This window comes from Pectinophora gossypiella, chromosome 3, assembly GCF_024362695.1.
Source record: "Pectinophora gossypiella chromosome 3, ilPecGoss1.1, whole genome shotgun sequence".
Classification (NCBI taxonomy): domain Eukaryota; kingdom Metazoa; phylum Arthropoda; class Insecta; order Lepidoptera; family Gelechiidae; genus Pectinophora; species Pectinophora gossypiella.
The window spans coordinates 10300318-10325402 of record NC_065406.1 but is presented as its reverse complement, the minus strand read 5'-3'; the positions used below and the strand labels follow the sequence as shown (position 1 = coordinate 10325402).

At 37.9% G+C, this 25085-nt stretch overlaps 2 protein-coding genes across 3 annotated transcripts; both read right to left on the bottom strand.

Moving 5' to 3' along the window:
* Positions 1 to 10896: 10896 nt before the first annotated feature.
* Positions 10897 to 15170, bottom strand: LOC126382025 (glutamine--fructose-6-phosphate aminotransferase [isomerizing] 1-like). The gene has a single exon (XM_050031711.1). It carries the CDS (start codon positions 14933 to 14935, stop codon positions 12911 to 12913), a length of 2025 nt encoding a protein of 674 aa, XP_049887668.1. The 5' UTR covers positions 14936 to 15170; the 3' UTR covers positions 10897 to 12910.
* Positions 15171 to 16002: 832 nt separating this feature from the next.
* On the bottom strand, positions 16003 to 24890 carry LOC126382203 (elongation factor 1-alpha 2). Of its 2 annotated transcripts, none has more exons than XM_050031971.1 (11): positions 24794 to 24890; positions 22335 to 22558; positions 21647 to 21796; positions 20814 to 21033; positions 20362 to 20507; positions 19809 to 19941; positions 19018 to 19133; positions 18519 to 18608; positions 17986 to 18106; positions 17474 to 17640; positions 16003 to 17241 (listed from the first exon to the last, which is right to left on the bottom strand). In XM_050031971.1, exons 2-11 carry the CDS (start codon positions 22506 to 22508, stop codon positions 17170 to 17172), a joined length of 1389 nt encoding a protein of 462 aa, XP_049887928.1. In that variant the 5' UTR covers positions 22509 to 22558; positions 24794 to 24890; the 3' UTR covers positions 16003 to 17169. The 2 variants fall into 2 exon arrangements, with proteins under 2 accessions (XP_049887928.1, XP_049887929.1); XM_050031972.1 differs by having other exon boundaries at positions 24727 to 24798.
* Positions 24891 to 25085: the final 195 nt, after the last annotated feature.

Here is a 25085-nt window from a genome sequence, read left to right as displayed (position 1 = left end):
GCCTTCCAAAGCACGGAGGAGTTCGAGATGATTTTTTTTTTTCTGTGGTCACCCAACCTATGACCGGCCTTTGCGAAGCGCGTTAACCGCTGCGCCACCGAACTCCTCGACAGCGACATGTTTTGATCATAAATGATTAAGTATCACGTGCTCAGCGGTGAAGAAAAACACCGTGAGGCAATCCACATTCCCAAGAAACGCATTTCGGACGTATGTGACTGTATCGGGCAGGTTTTCTTTTCGATAGTTGGAAGACCAGACTGGTAGCCGCTTCTGTAAAACAGGAGTAGTTAAGTCTTAATCGTAAGTAAGGGAACCCTGTAAAAAATCGCTAGGGAGATGATGAAGCTTATATGTACTGTACCCAAAAGGCCTTGGGTGACTACGGATTACAGGAGTCGCCGCTACTGGATACTAGTTGGACGACAGTCATCAGGTACCTTAGACTCATGTCATAGGGTTAATTTACTTGGTAAGAATATTATATAGGATACATAATTTATTACATGCATACATAAAGTTACGCCCGAAATCCCTAATAGGGTAAGCAGAGTCACAAGTAATCAGAAAATAACTTGCATGCAACCACTTTTGTTACAAAGTCCTAAGACGGGTAGGTAGGTAGGTATAAGTATAATGGATACCTTCCATGCTATTGTACTTAAAAAAATAGTATAAGTATCATCCGAGACAAATATCAAAGCGGGTGGAAGTTATCTTCTAAGTAAGTACCTCTATCTATCTGAAATTACGAGCGCATACAGATTTTGAAAATATATCAGATTAAAATGACAGATTTCATTAGATAAAACCTTGTTTTGAATATCAAGATTATCAAGGTGTTTTTACAATTGAATATCCATAAAATATATAAATAACCAGCCGGACACATCCCGTCTCTATAACTGACTTGTTCACCTTGATATTTGGCTTTTACCATTTTGCTTGTTTTATCTTGACTCTTCATGCGTCTTTAATGCCAAAGTTAGCGTTTCTGTGAAGATTACTTTTCGTCCTAAGTTTTATTACTTACCAATTTTGATACAGACTCCTACGATAGACGTGTTAAATCGTGACTGGTGATCACTGTGACCAACTTTTACGACCGGGATGACAACCAGCTGAAGGTATTTTGTATATATTTTTATTCTTAGTGTATTACAGAAATATCAACGTACATTATCATCATCAGCCTACTCTCATCCACTGCTAGCACGCCACTAAGCTCGATCCTGTGCTTTACTTCTCCGGCCGCTGCCAGCCACGTTATGGATGTCGTCACTCCCTCACTCCATCTAGCCCAAGGGCATACCACTACAAGAGTCTACCTACATACATATTTGTATTATTATTTGCCTATAAATAAGTGCATTTTCTAAAAATAACATTTTTGTAAAACATAAAATGACGAATGCATAATAGACGTAAAAATTAAGGGATAACTCTCAGCTCTCCCTATTTCGCAGATGCTTACTATTACTTACTTTAGAATGCTGTAAATCCACAAAGTTACTTACGAGCCCTAAAAATACTAGGTACCTATCAATTATTTATAAAAACTTTTTATACTTGCTTATTTACTAATTTTTGAAATATACTGCATGCATCAAGCAACGTCCACATACCTATTACACAATCACCTCGTGTATTATAAGTTCCGAAACATATTCGATGCAGCCACGGACGTGTAATGTCATTGAATGCAGCGTACAAATTAAGACGGAATGGCGAAAATGTACAATTGACATGAAAATCGTAAATTTTCACTCTCATCAGCAAGGAAAATTATGGATCCGAAATATTAAATATCAAGCGGTGTGCCACAAGGAGGTGTAAACTTATCCTCATATTATTCTCTTCGGGTTCTGTTGGAGATGAAGTAAGTAGCTATTACTGTAGGTACTTTATAAAACAATTATTTTGTTGACTGAAACTAGTTTTCACATTGTAATCTTGTACACTTATTTATTCAGTACATGTACTAAGTATATTGTAACCGTTACATTGAAAATTAATATATGAAATACTTAATAACTTGCTTCATATTCTTTATATTGAAGCTGGTTAAATAAATAGATAATAAAGTACTTAGTTGTAAATATATCCTAAACTTTGCGCCAAACATCCTAAATTCACATGAATACTTACAATAAAGTTTGTTCATGACGTCAACTACTAGACATAATATGTTTATCGATGAAACCAAAAATGTCACAAGATAAACTTTCAATCTCAACAGCAATCCGCAAGGACCGGTTTCTTGTCAAACCACTTAGCTGCGGTTACCTCACTCGAATAACATCGGAGGACGTTAGCAAACGTAATATTCTTATTAAAATGGTTTCAAAATCTCGAATTCTGCAGTAGGAACTTACACGAACTATTTGATATTATAGTAAGTAGGAAATTAGGAACTATTTTGATCTGATTACATTCGGAGACTTTCAATTTCTGGTTGCGGAATCAATAGTAAGTAGGTTCTATATTTGGAACGTAAGTAAAGGTCAAAGACCAGTTTCGCAACTTGTGTAGTGTGGAACAAAGGAAGGCTCGAAGGCTTGCAGGCCCCTTCACCGCGCGGGTATGGGCCACAATGCAGCCCGCCTGACACTTACAGGAAGCGTGCTCCAAGGCGAGCGTGCCAACCTGCAAGTCACACTGCGTTTTCCCGTCACAATTATAAAAAGATTATAGTAGCTACCGAGGCTCTAACTACTTAGTCGTATGTTTGGTTAGTTGACATTCTAAATAGGTACTCTAAATGAAATCATATTTTTATAAGATATTAGGACACTAGCTCATAGATTTCTATTTCTTTAGTAAGGTAAAAATCTAAATACTTAGGTATAATCTCGTTATCATCTTATCAGACGACATTAATCCCCACTAAGGCAAATTTATGTAAGGCAAATTGTCTATATTTTATGTGCAAAGTTTAAAAAGGTATTTTTTTCTGTTGTATTATGCTTAGGACGCACTTCTTTTCTATTTAGTATTCTGGATACGTCACGAACCGTGGAATTTCGCTGTGACGACGCCGACGGTCAGCGCCTTCTGTGGCGTTAGGGCCATCCGGCCACTGACACCCATATCATACACACATACGCACATTACGATGCATTATAACCGATTTTAAAAAAGGAGGTTCTCAATTCGTTGGGTATTAAGTATGTTTCTTATGTAATTAGGTACCTAATTGTACTCTTATCAAAAATCTATTAGGTACCTACTTATCATTAAAAAATAAAAAGCTAATCGATTCCAAGATTTTGTTGATTAAAGACCGGACATGAGAAATGACGACTGAGATTGCATGCAATAAACCTCAATAGATACTTATAAGACCTACCTGTATATATACTTATAGATTTCCAGACACAATAGTTAATAATAAACAATGGGGTTTGAATTTTAAAAGGACATTACTCCTTTAACGGAATACTAGATTCTTCAAAGAAACTAAAGTTTTATTGTATTTACTTACTTACCTAATCCATTTCACGGCTTACGTACGTACCTACATAAAATTACTAAGAACGAAAACTTTAACTATACTTAACAAAACAAAAGAAAACTTCGTGATAATGCAGCACATTACGCTCCGCTATATTTGGAAAAATCTGGAAGACATGTACTTACTGAATACCCGTAATGTTTCAGTACTTATTGAAAAATAAAATATTCATCTAAGGCTCAACATTCAACGCAATCTTTTTATTTTTACGTAGGCGAGCGGTCTATCCACAGCTATATTCTAGAAGAACAAGATCTAAATAAAATAAACCCGTGCAACATAGATAGATTATACGTGAACTGTACCAGTTCCCAACTTTTACTTTGTTTATATTGCTGGTATAGCTTTCAACGCACGCTCTCTGTTTTTATAAGGTGTAAGGTGAAACAGATTCTCACTCATTATGCGAACCATATCTTAACTTCTAGCATTTATCAGTTACGGTTTCATTTGGACTGCTAGTAAGAACAAGAATCACATTACAAAAACGTTCCTTTGCAAAAAAACCTAGTTTTACATATAAGTACTTAGTTAAGTATTTAAAATGTTATTTATAATATTTTTTTAGGTTCCTATTTTGTAACTAACAAATCATCATAAATTTAAGAGCCACGCTCTTGTCGGTGCAGCATTTCCATGCTACTTTTAACAAGTAAGTAAGTGTAAGTAGTTTTTTTACTAACAAGTAAAATATTTACTTAAGTACTTAGGTAAATAAATTACAGCGTTTTATTGCAATTCTATACATCTAAACACCTGAGTGAAGCAACAATGAAAACATCTACCTACCAATCTTCCTGATGCAACGGCTCCGGCGCAAGTTATTTTATTACTTTCATGATCAATTAACATTTGCGAGTTGTTGCAACTAAACAGGTACCTACGCTAGTGTCGTGAGTGGGCAAATTAACTTCAGCGGTCAGACAAGATATTGCTATTTAGTCTCCAGCAAACAGCGGGTCACGGAAGCAAACCCGCTGGAATGCGGTAAACTTGGTGCTCATTTTCGCACAAGGTGATTCCGATACTAAGACGTTGGAGATCCTTGTGTATTATGTGCGATGTATAGGTGTGTATGTGTAGTGTGCATGTGGGGTCGGGCAGTGACCGTCTGCGACCGGCGCCGGCGCCGGCCCAGCTGCCAGCTACCACGACCCTTCAACACTGACACACCCACCTTCACATAGGCTATGCATCATTACATTGCATAATATGAGATACTTAAATCAAGTTCATTTCTTCACCCGTGAGGGATGTTACGACACCTAAAGTAGGTAGCATTATAGGTAGGCATAACTATGTTACTCGCCTTAATGGTACCTAATGATGTTATCTCATTATCATTAGGTGCCTACTTAACTAGTTTAATCATTTATATCCGGCGTGCAAACGACGTGCTTCATTAAAAATATTATGCATTTTAAAATGGAAATATTTATATTAGATACATCTAGCTAGCTTGAGCTTAAGATAACCTATACCTAACTATAATGGTCACGAAATTTTCAAATCTAGCATAGCGGCAATATTTTGCAGTTAAATAAAACATGATAAGTATAGGTAATTACACCTATTCTGGTTTTTACCGCTGGTGCAGTCTGGTTTATATAGGCACTTAGATACTTGTCTAAGTCTTATGCATGCTTCATACAGCCGGGAAAGTAGAAAAAGCAAAAGCAAACGCAAAAAAGCCAGTGACCCGAACCGCTTATCCCACTTTCCCGGCATTGTGTAGGTATATGATGTGTATCAATACACAGTAACAATATTATCAAGTTTTAATTCTATTAAACGAACGAAGCACTTAATTAGGCAAAGTTTTTGAAACCTGGGGTTCATTTCATTCTAGCGATGAGGCAAAATTCTTAACGTATAAGTAACTAAGTAATAGCTTTAATAAACAGAAGACGCTTAAATTGGCTTGCTTAAATTGACAATATGATGGCCAACTTACAGACGGACAGTTAACTAAAACCGACTTGGAACGAAATACAATAATTGAAACTAATAAACAATAATGTCATTTTGAAACGGTTGGTCCGTATAGTGTGTCTAACATGTAAATAGCGAGAAAAGCGCAGGCGGCGTGGTGTGGCGTGGTCTATGCGGCTGACAAGCGGCCGCGCGCCTCTCTCCATTTCATAACACGACCCACTTGGAGGCCGCCGGCACACTCCACCCCCGCCCCGCCGACACCAGGCTGACACTAGACACTACCACACTGTACCTTGCTCACTCAGTTGAGCAACCACGTTACAACAATCCTTCAAATATATGACAGACATAGTCCTTGCGAAATTTCACTTTCAAAATTAATAACAAATGAGATCAACTTACAAAATCGTATTGGAATATTACCTACCTATATGACTATTAGTTTTCAATAGACGTCAATAAGTTACCAAATTAAAGTAGCAAATAGAATAAGTACTGCACAATGTTGTTACCATAATTAATAATATTTTGTAGGTATCAAGCGTCTAACAGAAAACTCGGTGAAGTGTGAGTTGGGTACCAACTTGTTAATTTTACGAAGGTTCCTCTGACTAGCCCAATCGGGATATACCTACCTGAGTTTATGTTATATCAAGTTCGTATGATTTCTGGTGCAATAAAATACCTATCTAATGTAGGCACCTACCTACCTAATGACAATCTTACAACTTGATGTTGATTTGTATGGACGTTCATTTGAAGTCCTTTGTTATTAAGTGGGTGGCTATTTTATAAATTGTTTATATATTGTTATCGCTGTTGCAAGGAAGTTATGAGATAAATAAATGTTTCATATACTTAAGTACCTACCTAATACTTGACAGTTATTAAGTACCAGAATCTTGCTTGCTTGCATTGCTTTTCGACCTTCATGTTACTGCTTTTATTAACGTTACTTATTCTAGATTTGCCTTTGGTCTTGGTTCCATACAAGACCGCATTAACCCGGCCCCAGGGGGGACAGAGTCATCTTCTCTGCTCTCCACTGGGGCAATTCCTGTTCGGCGCGTCCTTGCCGCGGGGGTGGGCGCCTCTTACTTCAGTAGGCCGGAGTGAGATGGTGGCTGAATTCGAATAGGGACCCAAACCTACGGGGTATAACGTAGAACCCTTGCCCAGGGATATGGGTGAAGATCTCAACGGTTGCAGAGGCGAAGATGGGAGCCATCGGTATGATAATGTAGGACGGAAGGGGCAAGTCACAGGTACTGTAACCTGGAACCTGACAGAGGGCAGCAGTAACTTTCAGTACTATTCAGAGGCGGAGGACAGGAGTCCTAGTATGGCTTTGTAATAGACTACTCTGGGCGCCATCCCACTTGCGTCAGACAGAGTACTGCGGGGCGGAAGGCAAGAGGGAAACCACTGCCCTATTTTTCCCTAAAAAAGTAGCATGGAAAATGCTGCACCGACAAGAGCGTAGCTCTTAAATTGATGATAATTCTAGATTTACCGCATATAGCATTAACTAAAGTACTTGGCCGATCAAATTGGGACAAAATTTAATACAACGAGCCTGAGGGTGCCCGGATGGGCGCTACTCTCGGCTCAGGGCGTCGTCTGAAAGGATTTGAAGGAATTAATCGCCCCTAGTAGGCCAATATAGCGCTGAATGAGGGAAATCGTCGACCACGCCAGCGGGGTTGGCATCGGGGTCCTGAGTTGTCGCGAGCTGTGACCGCGTCTACGGCTGGAGTAATCGGGTCGTCAGGATTCGACTTTTAATGAATAAGAATAATTTATTTACCAGAAAACAGTACGTATAATTTGCTAGATCTTATTACATAATTTATGTTAGTGTTTTCAGCTTACATGTAGGTAAGCATGCAAATTTGTGTTGTAGTTGTACTACACATGCGTCTACAAAACCTATTATACTTAATATGAAAAATAATATTAATTAAAAATTACGTCTTATACAATGTCAATTCTCCAAAACGCATAGGTACCACATCATAAGTACCTACTCGTACCAATAAAAACGATCCTAATCTCTGTTCATTCTAGGGTACCTACAAGTCGTTTCTTCTCAGGTTGAAACAAATCCGATACTTAATGTAACCAAGTACAAAATTAGGTAAGTAGTGGAAAAGCAATCTTTTTACTTGACATTCTATTTGCAATAACCGTGAGAACAGATAGTTACAATTGACGCACTCTACCAACCTCTGTATTGAGTGCAGTACCTAATCCTAATCTTGTGGGAAACCACTGCTCTATTTTTCTCTAAAAAAGTTGCATGGAAAAAGCTGCACCGACAAGAGCGTAGCTCTTAAATTGGTAATGATGAATCCTTATCTTACCCAAAGATCTTATTAATTTTGAATTAAGTATAAATACATATTACCTAAGTAGGTAAGTACGTTCACTTCGAACTGTATTTTTGCGTTATGACTTCCAAATTCCGATTTCATTCATAAAAAAACTACTTTTTTCGTCATGGCATACAACTGGAATTTACTACAATGTATTAATAAGAAAATATGGTCCGCTTCAAATCGTAAAAAGCTATGATGTAAATAATCTCGGTCGCGACCGTGACAACTCGCACGCAGATTTTTATTGAACGCTTCGACGCATCCGCAGTTACAAAATTTCAATATTTTAAAATATCTTTATTCAGTAAGTAACATTTTGAATGGCAATTTGTTTACAAACGACCGTCTCATACACCTAAAACGAATGCAGCTTCTCACAACCTGTATAGCCAAGAAAAAGAAGCTGCAAGAAAAACCTCACATGACAGCTTGATGCAAATTGTTGTTTACTTACTTACACTTTAATAATCTTTTATGCTAATTACGAAGTTTCATAATCTTATCTTCTACAACAAAGGCTAGGTTTCCGATTTATGTTATCTTTCGATCGAGGTTCTTTATCGGCAATAGACAACCGATTATCAAGAGTACGAGGAATTGCTTTGATCTATGCAGTTATCAGATAAACCAGATTATTTGCAGTATTTTCCTGCAATATATGATATTAAAGCTGTACGTAACACACTCCCATCCAGGGATTACCCGCGAGTCGAAATGTAACTTTCGATAAGCAGGTTTAAAATCAATAATACATTTTAGACATGTCGTTACAAAAATATATGATGTGGTAAAACATTCGCTAGTGTTATCAATACTGCACGACAAACCTTTATACAGTGCGTGTTACAATCAGAACACAATATTATCGAACACAATACTGACATTCACTTCTATTTCGAAGAAGCCACGCCGCCAGGCCTTTTGTTTTTAGGGTAGGAAGTAATCACCTGGAAACAAAACAAGCCGTGGAGCTGTAGTATTGTAGTGTGAACGTTTCCATTCAAATTATGCTTTAAGCCTATCACGTTTTAACATCTCATAAAAAAGATATCTAGGTAAGTACTTAGAATTTAAATAATAAGTATCAGATTTGAAGATATTGCAATCAGTTGATTGATATATCTGATTTACCTACGTATTGTATGTAACTGTTTTCAAGCACTACTATTTAGTACGTAAGATATCGTACCTAATAACTACCTACCTATCTTAGTTAAATGTTTAAGGATGGGCAGAGCGATAACAGGGACTTCCTAAAATCCCCTAATCTTTAAATGCATAACAGACTTCTAGCTATATGATGAAAACCATATGTTGAATATACCAAAGTTATTGTTAATTTAAGGCAGGTGTGTATTTAAATAAGCGTCCATTAAATATTCAATAAGATTCGTCTAACGTGTACGACAAACATATTATTATAAAAAAACGAAGCTTGAAATGCAAATTGGTCAAAGTTTAAGACATTTTATATATCATGACCCTTAACTTTTATAGAGGACACATTGATATACAAAAAATACAAGTTATTGTTGAAATTTTAGTTCTGTGCAATAAAGTATATTTGATTTGATTTGATATACAACTACAGAGGACAATACAATAACTACATACAGATTATAAACAATACATATTAGAAATTAGGGAGGGTAAGAAGACGAACAAGAAGACGAACTTGCAAACCACAGGTTGTAGGTAAGTATTGTAACGTTCGTTTATGTAAGTCCTTACTGTTAAGGTATAAGTGGGTAACAACGGTGTGGCAACGAGCCGATATTTATTTATATAGTATTATATTGAGACGAATACACTACAATAACAAAAGTGTGTAATAGGAATAGGTTATACGTAAGTAAATTTGCCGCAAGGCCATGTGTGAAGGACCAGTGTGCGAATGTGTCTACACTCAGCGGGATCCCCTGTCTGGGAGACATAAGAGTGATGCAGAGAATTAGATCTGAATTTGTTCTACTGAATTATCCTGAAAACAGAATTTGTTCCGTTAAAAAAACGGAAATACAAAGTTTTCTAACCGACCTCCAGCCAGCGGGATATTTCCCAAAGTTAAGTCTGATGAAGTATAAATTGGTATTAACTTTTAGATCTGTATTTATTCTGTTCAACAAAACAAAAAAAATACTTCTGACGTCCTTACTTCAGCTACAATCAAGCTGCAATGAAACCTCCAGCCAGCGGGATATTTCCCAAAGTTAAGTCTGATGAAGTATAAATTGGTATTAACTTTTAGATCTGTATTTATTCTGTTCAACAAAACAAAAAAACTACTTCTGACGTCCTTACGTCAGCTACAATCAAGCTGCAATGAAACCTCCAGTCAGCGGACTTTTTCTCTCACAGCTTCAATTTGTACCTGATACATAGTTTTTTTTTATATTCTACTCACATAATATCTTTCAAATTCTATACTTTTTAATTTAAGCACTAGATGTACGAATAGGTAATTTAAGTGAAATTATAGTCGTAAATAGGTTATTTTTTATTATTTTAGTGTAAAAGTTACAAAAGAATGTCATTGAGAGAAAAAGTCCGCTGACTGGAGGTTTCATTGCAGCTTGATTGTAGCTGAAGTAAGGACGTCAGAAGTATTTTTTTTGTTTTGTTGAACAGAATAAATACAGATCTAAAAGTTAATACCAATTTATACTTCATCAGACTTAACTTTGGGAAATATCCCGCTGGCTGGAGGTCGGTTAGAAAACTTTGTATTTCCGTTTTTTTAACGGAACAAATTCTGTTTTCAGGATAATTCAGTAGAACAAATTCAGATCTAATTCTCTGCATCACTCTTATGTCTCCCAGACAGGGGATCCCGCTGAGTGTAGACACATGGTAAAAATTGGACCACAATTTTTTTTTAATACGACACTTCCGTGGTTTTTACTGTAAGGCGACGATATGTATAATTAAAACGAAAATAGTTAAAGAATAAACTACGTAAACACAAATTACGTAATTAGGTAGGTAGTAGGTAGGTACCGACCAACAAGATTGGATATTTTGGTAGCATACTAATAGATAGGTGCCTAAAGTAACGAATAAAAAAAATAATTATAAAACTTATAGATTTATTTCTATGTAAATAATAATTCTCATAAAATTTTTACATAACATATATAAAAAAAAATTTCGCTTTGCATTCTTCGATCTGTTGTACAGATTTCATTGTTATCTATCATTACATTGCATCAATTATCTTACGTATCTATTCAAATATATATTAGAAATATAATACAAACATAACAACTGCGATTTTAGAATAAATAAAATCATATTTATGAAAAAAATTATATAAGTACATTGATATTCACGTACATTCTAGAATATTTATACAAAACAGAAAATGCATATTTAAGACAGGAATTTATAGGTACCATTTTAGTTAGTTGTTTGTCCCAAAAAACTAGACCCAAGCTAAAAATTTTATGTTTTGACTAGGGATTAGCTTAGGAAGAACAGATAACAAAATATTTTCACGAATATATAGGGATTTCAGGAGAACCCCACTTTGTGATTTCAGTTTTAATAATGACGTAAAGGAATTTTACACGAAATTAGATTATTTAATCGGATACTTTACTATGTAATTTTATCTAAAAGGTACATATTATCATGGATATCCTTGTTTTGGGTATAAGTAGTAGATAATAAAATATATTGAAGTCGTTCTTTCACGAAAAGACTAAGACTTACATATGCGTCTTATCGAGCAAAAATTTTATGAATTAATCTCATCATTATTACGAAAGTAGTAAATAAGACTAATAATAATTTCGTCATTATACAGAGATGAATAAGTACGATTTAATGACATAAGTAAGCTTAGAAATAGCATGTGTGCGATATCTACTAATTACTCTTAATTCTGATTAATAATTAATAATTTTATTAATAATTTACGCTGTAGGTAATGCAAAAAAACTGCCGTAGTCTCAGGCTGCTGTCTTGTGATATTCCTATACTATTAAGTCCTAGCCTAGCTTTACGAGTACATATAACATTTATATTTTACAAAATAATACAATCTTTCAATGCAACATACCTAGATGATTCACTAAGTATTCATCCACTATTACTTTACTGTGATATATTACGTTTTATCCAAAATATTTACTTAGCTCCACATATAGATAGGTAGGTACATAGGTATCACTATCGTTTGTTAAACCACTACGATTATTATTTATGCTTAAAAAAATATTTAGAATCTTAGAACCTGTGATGTGGATTTAGGTAGGTGATCGATCTACCTATTTCATTTACAATATATCGAATTTTAATATATATTCGACCTTTATAGTTTTAATGTATTGATACTTTTTTTACAAATTCATTTTCGTTACTCAAGTATAGCGTAAAACAAAACTATTTTGTGCTTTGATACGTTTTATGCCTATTACCTACTAATATTTCCCAAGTTGGCGAATAATCTGTTTTAGAACTCGTACCTAAGATCCTTGTTTCAGTCTAACCTGTTTAAAATGCCAATAGAATAGGTATTTATAAGTATTTTAGAGTTTAGCATTTAGTTAGTGACAGGGACATAAATTGAAAATAAATGTCATTCATTAAGAATTCGAGTGAGAGGTGCGACCTTGATACAGTATAAGAAAAATATTTACCTAGTGCAAATAGGAAACCAACACAAAGTCGAGGAATGTAATCATAGCAGTAATTTTTCAATACAAAACCATGGAATGTGTAAAGTATTGATGCTTTAACTTCGAAATGCTTATTTATATACCAATATCCTGTGCGACGTACCTATTACTTCATTCGTGAATCAAATTACGCAAGCAAGAGGTGTAGAAAGTAGTGAAAAGTAATTCTTTTGCCGCAAAGTAGTTTCTACTGACGTACCTATAACAAAGCTAGAAGATCTAGAGGATACCTATCCTAGGTTTTCATTCTATTTTTTTTTACAATACCCTATTCTCAAACTCCGTAATATATATTATGATGATACATAGGTAAGTATACATTTAAAACGTACAAAATAAAGCATATAACGTTATTGTGCCATACATAGGTATGAGATCGCCGTAAAGTTACGTTTACAAGGTGATTATTCTACAGTCACAGATTTTGCGAGATTACGCGGACAATCGACATTGCAACCACGAAGAACGGCAATGTGGTAAGCAAGCAGTTGCATGGGGATGACAGTCAGGACGCCCTGTAAACAATCAACTGTTTTTGGCATCTGAAGACAGCGCGAAGCTAGGGACATAGTCTCCGTGTCACCTTCTTCGCAAATTAGGATAGGACGTCCTTGACGAGCTGTCACCTGCTGCAGTGCATTCATGCATTTCGTATAAACAGGGTCACGCATTACAATCATCATTACCGGCATAGAATCGTCGATAAGCGCGAGCGGGCCGTGCTTTAATTCTCCCGCCATAATTCCCTCGCTGTGCATGTAAGTTAACTCCTTAACTTTAAGAGCTCCTTCTAGACAAGTTGCGAAATTGTATCCGCGACCCATAATGAGTAGAGATCGCTGTTGGTAAAGATCTTCAGCGAGCGCTTTGACTTGCGCATCTAATGCCAGTACTTGTCTAATCTGGGAGTCCAAATGGTGGAGACCTTCAATGATGTCGGCACGTCGCTTTTGCAGAGAAATGCGATCCTCACTGATTACCAAGGCGAACATGACGAGAGAGACGAACTGTGAAGTATATGCCTTTGTAGAGGCGACACCGATTTCAGGACCCGCGTTGATATGCACACCGCAGTGAGACTCGCGACAGATGGAGCTGCCTACTGTGTTGGTGATACCGATGATGAGGGCGCCGTGACGTTTGCAATATCGTAGAGCCATGAGCGTATCTGCGGTCTCCCCCGATTGTGAAATAAAGAAGCAGACATCATCACGGAAAACAGGCGTGTTTCGGTCCAGGAAATCAGAAGCCAATTCTACCATAACTGGTAGTTCAGTTAATTCCTCTAACAATTGGCGAGTAGCTACGGCGCTATGGTAGCTGGTACCACACCCAATTAACATCAACCTCCTGCAACGTTTAATCTCAGGAATATAGTCCTTGATACCTCCCAGGGTTACAGTACCATCAGCAAAATTCAGACGACCTCTCATTGTGTTGACAATGGATTCAGGTTGCTCAAAAATTTCTTTTTGCATAAAATAGTCATAATTACCCTTCATTATTTGCTGAATCTCCAGTTTGAGGGTAAAAATTTCACGCTGATGTGGGTCAGTGTTACTTCCTGACAAACGATGAATGCTGAGAATACCATCCTTAATATGAGCAACATCATCATCTTCAAAGTAAAGAACTCTGTTTGTGTGTTCAATAACTGCTGAGGCATCAGATGCAAAGAAATATTCAACATCCCTTTCTTCTTCTGGCTGGAAGTGAGAGTGGCTATTGACTCTGGGCACAGATGGAACCACTCCACGTGTAGCTTTATTGTTGGTGTACATAATGGGGACATGGTCACTTGACAACCGGCGACGAGTTTTGATACCAACTAGCAGTGGGCTACCACGGCGAGTTGCTACACATTCATTGGGGAAATGACGTGATTTGAAGCACAAAGCAAAAGCACCCTCAAGTTGTTGAATAACCTGTTCAACTAACTCCTGGAAACTATAATCCTTATGTTGATTGTAAATGTGATGAACCAGCTTCGCAATGATCTCTGTATCAGTTTGGGATTCAAAGGCATAACCCTTGTTTTCCAGGAAAGTCTTGACTTCCTTGTAGTTGGTGATAATGCCATTGTGGATGACGACGAAGGTATTGTCCTCATCGGACCTCTGAGGGTGCGAGTTGACGGCGCTGGGTTCGCCATGGGTAGCCCAGCGGGTGTGAGCGATGCCGCAGTGCGAGTCCACGCATTCCTCCACACCTAGCTCTACACTGCGCTCCTGCAGCAACTCCTCGAGCGCAGCAACCTTGCCGCTTCGTTTCACAACAGCAATGTCTTTCTGATCAGCGGTATCAACTGCGACGCCCGCCGAGTCGTAACCGCGGTACTCCAACCGTTTCAATCCATTTACAAGTAGCTCTAATATTTCTCGCCGGGTTTTCGGCGTCAAATGGTTAATGTATGCAAAAATTCCGCACATCGTAAGCGGAGTAGAACGTAATGTGGACCTGAGTGAACGACACCACAACCCGCGAGAGACTGTGACCGGCGCAACACACAAACGATACTGAAGGCCTACGCGTATTGCTCATACCACTAAATAAGTTACTTTCACTTACGGCAAAGCACACGTCATCGTGTTTCGTTATCGCAGATACGGCTTGTTAGTATCGTAAATATACAGCGGCGAACCAGTCCAACCCACACAAACTTGCTATCAGTCATTACTGTCAAAATGACATTTCACGTGGATGTTTTTCTTTTTCAATATCGATGCGTTCAAAATAAATAATATTTTGTCTGCAGAAACGGTAGTGTACTTTTCTTATCTCTATGGTGTACTTTCGTTTAGAAAAAATTAAGGGCATCGTATGAGAATAGAGATATAGAATAAAAAATTAATACTAAGAATAGAACGGACACTCCCCACCCCCTGCCCCGGTGCCAAGCTACTTCACCCTACCCTCCCATAAATACAAAAGGGTTGGTCCAATAGGTACCTAATAGCAATCGGCGGCATATAACTTTGTTACTATCTATTTGCCAGGCGCTATCATTTTTTATTTTCCTCACTAACTCGCAGTGGAGCAGCGTGGTGAAGGTATGCTCTCCATACCCCCTCCGGTTGATTTAGGCTATGTTATTTTCAAATTAAATACTCTATCAATTTCTTAGATTATAGAAACGTGTTAGTGGTAAATTCATACGTAAACACTCCGTACTGCGCCGCGAAATAACGCTATGGCTTCACGCGTTCCATCCCCTGGAAGCAGGCCAGTGTTTCCTCCGAATAATCGGGCAACCAGGAGGAAAAAAGTTCACATTGTCCTATACGTAGGACAAAGCAGTCAGACCACGCCGTATCAACTGGACGTAAAACTCCGTACCACGATCACAGAAATAGCGGATGCCTCGTATGGCATTAGCTAATGAGGAGCCTTCGGAGAGCTTAGGGCACTCACCCGGTAACTTGGCCGGGCACAATTGGGGTAAAAATAACTTCTCTACGGATCTATCTACATAATCAATAAAACTAAAACGCAAACATACATACCAGTAGCTTCTTTATTGGTTTATCAGGATCAAAGGTCTTTACAAAATTATTGAAAAAATTACAAAGTTACATTTAGCTTAAAATGAGTTCTTGTCTTGAGTTTGTTATTCCGTATGTAATAAGAACTTTAAAACAGTCATTTTTCAAGGAAATGGCATGGATTGGTTATTGAATATTTAAATCTTAACACGTTACTCTGTTTTTAACTAGGAACAAAATCACTACCTACTCTTTACAAAGCTTCAATTCTATCAACGTTTTAAACGCTTTTTCATACTGCCTAATTCAACTATAGAGTGTTGGTTTACAACCAAACACCCTCAATTTCTACACTCTGATGCTTACAAGCTTCAATACTTACAAACTTTTAAACCGCTAACATTCCTAACTCCATAATCATAACGTTATTGAATGTTTAATATTCATTAAAGTGAACAAAAATATTTTGAATAAAGAAATGTTTCGAAAAAAAATGTAGTCAAGTTAAATAAAAATTAAGTACGTTGAAAAAATACTGATTCTAGATAAGTATCCTAACTGCCATTTAGAATGAGTAGTAACTATTAAAGAGTACAATGAGCTTATGAAAAAGTTAAACATATTTAAATAAGTTTGTACTTAAAGATAACAAAATATAGTGCAGTGAAATGATTTAAAAATTCAATCATGTCTCCATTGCTTTTCCTCCTGAACTCCTTGCGATGGAAAAATAAGAGGTAACGAGCTTTCAAATACGGAAACTCAAGCTTGGCAAGTAACTTACGACTAACATAATCACGAAGACATAAACTTAATACATAAGCGTAACTAAAACGAACTAACTTTAAAAATATCGAGCTATGATAAATGCATTTGTTAGGGGCGAGCATGATGTCACCAGTGAAGAAGCTCCGATCTTGAGGGGGCGCTAGGGAGGGTCGCACTCGACGGGGATTTGACAGTGATAGTGGGTACTGTTTACTAATGCTTGACGCATCGTAACCATCGTCTGATAGCCGCGTTGACGCCGGGGGCGGGGCCAGGACTGAAGTGTTAACGATGGAGGATGACGAGGCCAACGACCGAAATGAATGAGATTCGGGGAAACATGCACGAGTGGGTGATTCAGCGCCACAGACGATGGTTACAGGCTGCTGTTCTTTATTCAAGGTGCCCGATAGTTATTTCTTCTTCTGGGCCTTCTCGGCAGCCTTGGTGATTTTGCCCGTTGTAACCTCCTTGAAAGTAACGCTCTGGAACAAAGTTTTTGTTAATTAATTAAGTGATACACCTGTGCAAACGTGACGTAACTAAGAGGAATCTATTTTATTCAAAACACCACCTCCTCACTTGCGTTCTTCCTTTTTCACAGGGTCCGCTTACCATTTCGTTAAAAACACGTTTAGCATAAAGTATTTATGAATTATGTTTATGAAATGTTGAATAAATTAGTGTTAGGTAAATCTAGTATTGTATGTTTTGTACCTTGATGACACCGACGGCGACGGTCTGGCGCATGTCGCGCACGGCGAAGCGGCCGAGCGGTGGGAACTCCTGGAACGACTCCACGCACAGCGCCTTGGTCGGCACCAGCATCACGATGGCCGCGTCGCCAGATTTTATAGACTTCGGTTCTAGCTCAGTTGTCTTGCCTGTTATAACAAAACAAACACTATTATAATATTCTGAACGAGGATGAAACTGGGGCAGCATTTGATAAAAAATAATTACAAGTAGGACTTAAGAAATCAATAAATTAGTCCACGGTCCAGTAGGTAGGTATTTTATCAAATCATAGTTAATATCATATCATTCTTCTCTTTAGCGAAATTATTGCGCCGTCAAGTCAAGTTTTACAAAAGTTAGAAGAAGAAGAAGAAGTGGAGTTTTCTGTTTATTTTTGTTACGTCAAGTTTAGTTTTTTTTTTGGAAACTTAACTGAGGAAATAATGGAGTTAATAGCCGACCAACAATGTTCTAAATATAATCTAACGCACCAGTACGACGGTCGCACTTCTCCTTTATCTCGGCGAACTTGCAGGCGATGTGAGCGGTGTGGCAATCCAACACGGGCGTGTAGCCATTGCTGATCTGGCCCGGGTGGTTTAGTACGATCACCTACACAATAAAATGCATCTTAGTAGGCTACTTGATTGTTCAAAAGCCATAATAAAAAATAATTAATTGCTAACTGGAAATAATAGATTAACAAAATAACAATTCATAACAGGGTTTCAATTCGTAGGCTAATTAAGGCGTTAATTTGTTCAATAATATTTGTTTAAAATATGAATAGCTCACTAACGACCTTGTTATAGCATTGCTAACGGACGAGTTTCGCAAGTATTAGCCTTAATACTTGATTATAATGTGAGATATAATTTGTCGTCGTTTCGCAATGTTACAATTAGTTGCTTTGCATTGGATAGCGTGACGAAGTATGCTGCATACCATCTCCATTTGATTGAGAGGAAGTGTGTCCAAGAAGTACGGTCTACGAGGAACTTCATAATATGTGTACAATAAGTACCTGAGCAGTGAAGTCGGCAGCTCCCTTAGGCGGAGCGTTCTTGGAGTCTCCAGCGACATAGCCACGACGCAGCTCCTTCACCGATACGTTCTGTAAACGCATAAATTACGACCTAAGTTTGTTTGTTTCACTGTTAGTCAACATCCACTTTAAATAATGCGTGAAACAAAATTAAACCTTTAGATTGTACCTAACAAAGGTTCGCTCCTAAAACATTTATTTCACTAACGCAAAAACAAGAAGTGGGCTTAAAACTCCTTCCGGTCTCGTGCTCCTACTGATAAAAGCACCGAGGCACACGTGTCCTGGCGCTTCCAGAACTACGGGATTATAACCACTTATTTAACGATTACTTACTACGAACTTATTTACATGTAACCATTCGTCATATCCTTTTAGGACTTCATGTCAAAAGTGACTGCAATAGTTGTCTTCTGATTAGGTACCTTATGTCTCACTCTGTTAGGGGTTACGTGTGTGTAAGTATATATATAAATACCTTGACGTTGAAACCGACGTTATCGCCAGGCATTGCCTCTTGTAGAGCCTCGTGGTGCATCTCCACAGACTTCACCTCTGTGGTAATGGCAACGGGGGCGAACACCACCACCATACCTAAACATTTATCTTTATTTATGCCTATTCATGAAGACCCCGTGGTGGAGTACAATATGCTTTGTATTGACATTAGTCCACTGTCCAGTAGGTAGGTATTTTACCAATTATTTGTTGCGTGAGACGCCTTCTGGAGTTATGTAGGCATAAAAAAATTAAAAATATGTCGTTCGAAGTGATTAATTTTCTGCCTAAAGGCGTTTTCACACTACATCCAATCAGAATTCGATCCAAATCAATGAATTGATGCATAGTAGAAAATAATGACGAATATCGAATGCAGTACGTAAGTAAGCAAATATTTTTAAGTACGATGACTTTGGTCCGTAGCGAAAGGGAAAACATATCAAAAGTAAAACATCACAAAAAGACAGGTAGACAGTGACATACCCATCCATGACATACAACCATCCATACAGCAAAGTCATAACAATTAAGAATCTCTTCCAGACACCATTTGGATATCTACCGAATTTTACTTTTTCAAATAAGAACCTAAGAGAGCGAGTCTAAGGAAAATTCAGCAGTATCACCAAAACTAACTACAAAACTGACTTCCCAGCATTGGTTTCCCATATTACTTAGCTCCAGGCCAGCTAAGAGCGCCTCGATAATACTTGCATCCTGACGCTGAATATGCTACGCTCCTCTGTTATTTTGAAGAACAAAACTCACCGGGCTTGAGAATGCCGGTCTCGACGCGTCCCACGGGCACAGTGCCGATGCCACCTATCTTGTACACGTCCTGTAGAGGCAGACGTAGTGGTTTCTCCGTGGGCCGGGACGGCGGCTGGATCGCGTCCAAAGCCTAAAGAAAATTTAGTACTTTAGCTGTAGCTTTTAGCCAAATCGGTAAGAAGTATACCCCACTACTTGACATTAGAACTTTATTTCCATTTCTCTCTTCGTTCAGCTACATATTTTCATTCTACGTAAGCTCAAACACTGCTGGAAGCTAGGTTGATTTTTGTAAAACAGCCTTTCTGACATCGGTATAGGTTATAGTAATTGTAAAAAAAAGCATTCGAAGATAAGAATCGCCGTTGCGCTACTATTGGATCAGTCTGACAAGTTTTGAAACCATTAGATCAATGTAACACTTGGACTCGAAACCAAGAGTGATGGAAAGTTGTTTTCTGGCTTGTGACTCTCCAGACTGCATTACCTACATGGATCCTGAAGACGAAGGTATGTATTTGAAATATGCTGTTGGCACAAAAGGACTTACTTCAATAAGGGTCTTGCCCTCGACCTTGCCCTCCTTGCGGTCGATGGTCCACCCCTTGAACCAGGGCATTTTGTCGGACGGCTCCAACATGTTGTCGCCGTGCCAGCCCGAGATCGGTACGAACGCCACCGTCGCCGGGTTGTAACCTGTCATCAGTTGCCCATTTTAATATTATACCGCATTATCCGAATTATTACTTTATTACTAGTCGATCGGAAAATTATGTAGATTTGCAAACTGGATTTGTTAAATACCATATGCTAAATGTTCTAATGGTTTACATTTATGTTAAAGGAATACTAATAATGTCCACTCTAAAAGTTTTCAAACAGTTTATAGTGTAGTAGCAGCAAAAAGTGGGTACAGGTTGTCCTTTTTCTGTCGTGTCTCTTTAGGGTTCAAGGGCTTACGTTTAATATGGTTGCAAATAAAGGAATGACAACTGCGCTTACCAATTTTCTTGATGTAAGAGGACACTTCCTTCTTGATTTCTTCATAGCGTGCCTCGTGGTAGGGCGGCTCGGTGGAATCCATTTTGTTGACGCCTACGATCAGCTGCTTGACGCCGAGAGTGAACGCGAGGAGGGCGTGCTCGCGAGTTTGCCCGTTCTTCGAAATACCCGCTTCGAACTCTCCAGTGCCCGCTGCCACGATCAATACAGCGCAGTCGGCCTATTTATATGAATGTTCAGCATCAGAAATCTTTAAATCTACCGCTGGATATTTGAAGTTCTAGATATATCTACTATAGGTTGATCCACGATTGAGCAGGACCTATGCCATTGATCTCTATCTGAGGTATATAAGTACAGGACAAGATTCCGTAGTTATATCAGTGAGAAATCGGAATCCGCAATAAATTTATTTGGACGTTTCATAAATAAAATTCTTACAGCTGAATATTAAAGCCTTGTAAAGGTTTTGACATATTCTAAGTACTGAGTATGTCGTAACGCGTAGGTAGGGGTATTCCTGGCGTGGGAGTAAAGGTGAAAGGGAGGTTTTCTGTGGAAATGCCCGTTTGCCTAATTGTCTTCCCACCTTCATAATAACTACTTATGTCCTCTCTTGTCTACAACTTAGCTAAATTAATACTCCTAAAATCGGGTGTGATACCTAAAGACGATAAACAAAACTGCGATGATCTTCAGTGTTAATGTTCATATTCTGTCTTCTAATCTTAACCTTACCTACTTACTTTTCGAAGTTGAAATCCTCGCGATTCTATAAGACCAATAAATACTTAAAACAAAAGACTCCACAGAAAGGCATTAACATTTTTTACCTGAGAAGTACCAGTGATCATGTTCTTGATGAAGTCCCTGTGGCCGGGGGCGTCGATGATGGTAACATAGTACTTGGCGGTTTCGAACTTCCACAGGGCGATGTCAATTGTAATACCGCGCTCGCGTTCTGCTTTCAGTTTGTCAAGTACCTAAGAGAACAAAGAAGTACTTGTTGCTTACCTATTCTACATTTACTTGTAGCTTTAAGACATTCCAAACAAAGAAGTTCACTGTTTTATTTGTTCTAATAAAGCTAGTTTTAGGCAAATTCTCAGAAATTTTCTCTAACGTCGTAACCAAAGACGTATTTTTTAAATTCTTATGTAACTCAAAGTTGTTTAAGACGTATTGGAAAAATAACCAATTAAGTACCTGTACATATAGAAAGCTCGGTGAGGTGCGGGTACTTAGTTCATCTTGCGATATGTACTTACTGCTCCCCAATTGGGATATAGCCGAGAGCTTATAATACTATGTTAAGTATAATTTAAACTTTCATGGTCATGAAGGTTGAAATCAACCCCGTAATGGACCGACGTTTAGGTACTTAACAGCGCATATAACAAGAGAAGGCACTCCTCCCGACTCTTATGGTATTAGGTAACATAACATACTTAGTACTTATTGGTGATTGATGATTTTTATAAATTACCTATAAGTAAGTATAAATAATAAACAGCGACATACCCATGCGTATTTGAAGGAGCCCTTGCCCATTTCCTGGGCCTCCTTCTCAAACTTCTCAATGGTACGTTTGTCGATGCCTCCACATTTGTAGATGAGATGACCGGTGGTGGTGGACTTGCCTGAGTCCACGTGGCCGATCACCACGATGTTGATGTGAGTCTTTTCTTTACCCATCGTAACTTGTTGTCGATACTCACAGAAAACGCGATCTCAACAGTGCAAACCTAGCCAAAGGACAATAATAATCGTTTCAGTTCATCATACTCATTGCTATTCAAATAAAGAAATAGTACTTAGCTCGCTTCTGTTGTGACCAGAAACGAGAAGTACATAGATCCTAGTATGCGGAAAACAAGAAATTGTACTATATAATTATAATAAAGTAGGTAGGTACCTTCTTCTACCGTGTGAATTGTGAGATAGATTACTAACCCCAGCAACCCTCTGGTGTCAGGGTTGCTGAGCTGCCAACGGTTCCGACATGACTCATGTGACGACTAGGTACGTACTTTACATGAGTAACCGTCTTTAGTAGTAACCGCGGGACCAATACGGCTTAACGTGCCTTCCGAAGCAGGGATCATCTTACTTCCGGATATTCGGGTGATCAGCCTGTAATGTCCTACCTAAACCAGTGCTCACAAGTTTTGTTACGTATTCCCCCACCGGGATTCGGATCCAGGACCTCCAGTATCATGAGCCCTACGCTCAACGACTGGACCACGGAGGTCGTTAAGGCCGAAAGACCGTTTTTATACTTAACATAGCTAACGTAACGTGTGTTGTTTATCATTACATGATATAATTCGAAACCTTTATTAAGAATACGTGTTTAGGTCGCTTCATTTGCATCTACTTATATTTCAACAAAATATACGGTTTAATCGAGATCAGAAATATGAAAAGGTCAAAGGGAACGCTCTTCGACGTAGACATCAAAATCAATATTTGGGGCAATGTCAAAAGTGCAACAGTGTAGCAGAAACAAATTAATTTCGCATTGGGTAGGTACGCTTGCGGAACCAGATTGTAATCTAAAGGTAATGGCCTGTATTTATTAATGCTTATTAAGTATCAACAGGTATTTAATCGTTTGAGAGTATAGGTACTACATCAGGGCAACATTCAATTAAGTCGCAATCACAACATCGGGAAGTCTTCGGTTCCGAGTGTGCGCACCCCGCGCGCATCGATACAGCTAGCCACGCTTCCAAATATAGATAAATGTGAATGCTCGCCTTCACAACATAACACACTCTGTTCATCACCTCCTCTACTGTTATCAAATAAATTATCGACAAAAGTGTCTGATGAAAACAACGCCCATATACCTACTGGTATCGAAATGGACGTAAACGAGGAAATTACTTTCATTGTTATTAAGTATCATGCCTAGTAATAATGAACGATGATGTATGTAATATCATAGTTGTTACTGCCTTTTTCATTAGGTATAGATACTTTAGTCATTAAATAAATCACTGTTATATATAAATCACGAAAATATCAATTCAAAAAGTACTATGGCATTTTTCGTCAGAAGAAACTTTCGCTCATCTAAAATTACTTTATAATCAGAAAATCCGAAAATCGCGCTCTTATAAAATTTGTTCTACATTTACCTGCAATAGGTACCTACCTACCGCTCCAAGGGAAAGTGCATGATCATGCCAATGATGACAATTTAGTGCGAGAGTGCATCGACTATAATTAGTAGCCGTAGATCTATACTTGTAAGCAGATGTATTTGCAATGGCATGTTTCTAAATTAGAATAATCGCATATCGCTCTACATAGAGACATACGGAACCGGCGCGGCGACGCACATGGGTTTCCCGTGGCCGCGTCCATCTTGTGCATATCTGCAGTGCACATGGTTTGCATTCGGATGCGATTCGACCAATAGTGATACGCACAAGATACTAAGTACTTATTTCAAGTGCATTTCATGTGAATAACGATTTTCAGCGCCACAATGACGACAAAATGACGTAGTATTTACAAATGCAATCAACTTTACTGACGTGTTATGTCAACGAATAACGAAATTTAAATTTGGAAATGTGATTTTTCTCAAGAAAATACAATAGAAATTAAAAATGGCAACTGACCAATTTTGAAATGAAAATGATTCGCTAGTTCTTACTTTGAATCAATGGAGAAATATTGAAATAGCAGAGTACATTCCGGAAAAATTATAAGAAAATTTGATTATGTAGTCAAATCATATCAATATTTTTCTGCAAATCATGAATAAAATTGCGTAATTTGAAAATGTGTTAGGTGCCGGCAAAACTCAAGCACATGGGAAGTGGATAATCGTTTCAAAATAATATCCTTTTCACCATAAATTACCACGAGATTCTAAAGTAATCCGGGAAATTGTACTCACCTTTGTAACAATAACACTTTATTTGAACGCAAAACAGAGAAAACATAAAATCTAATAGAAACCTCACCTTTGCAGCCGCAGACACGAATTTTCCGAGCGATTTTCTCGAGCATGCGCTGTAGACGCTTCGCCCGGGAAATGCAATCAATAAAATCAAATTGTTCTCCTTTTAAATGTAGTTAACGAATATCTCGCATCATACAAAATATTTTTGATATTTCAATATATACTAGTTTTTTTGGGGATTATTTTTTTGAAAATGTTTATTATTCTATTACGAAGTCTTATTTTGGAGTTTGGAATGGTTTGGAAAACCGGATACGTTTATGTTTTTCAGTCAAAACGTTTTCCAATCAACG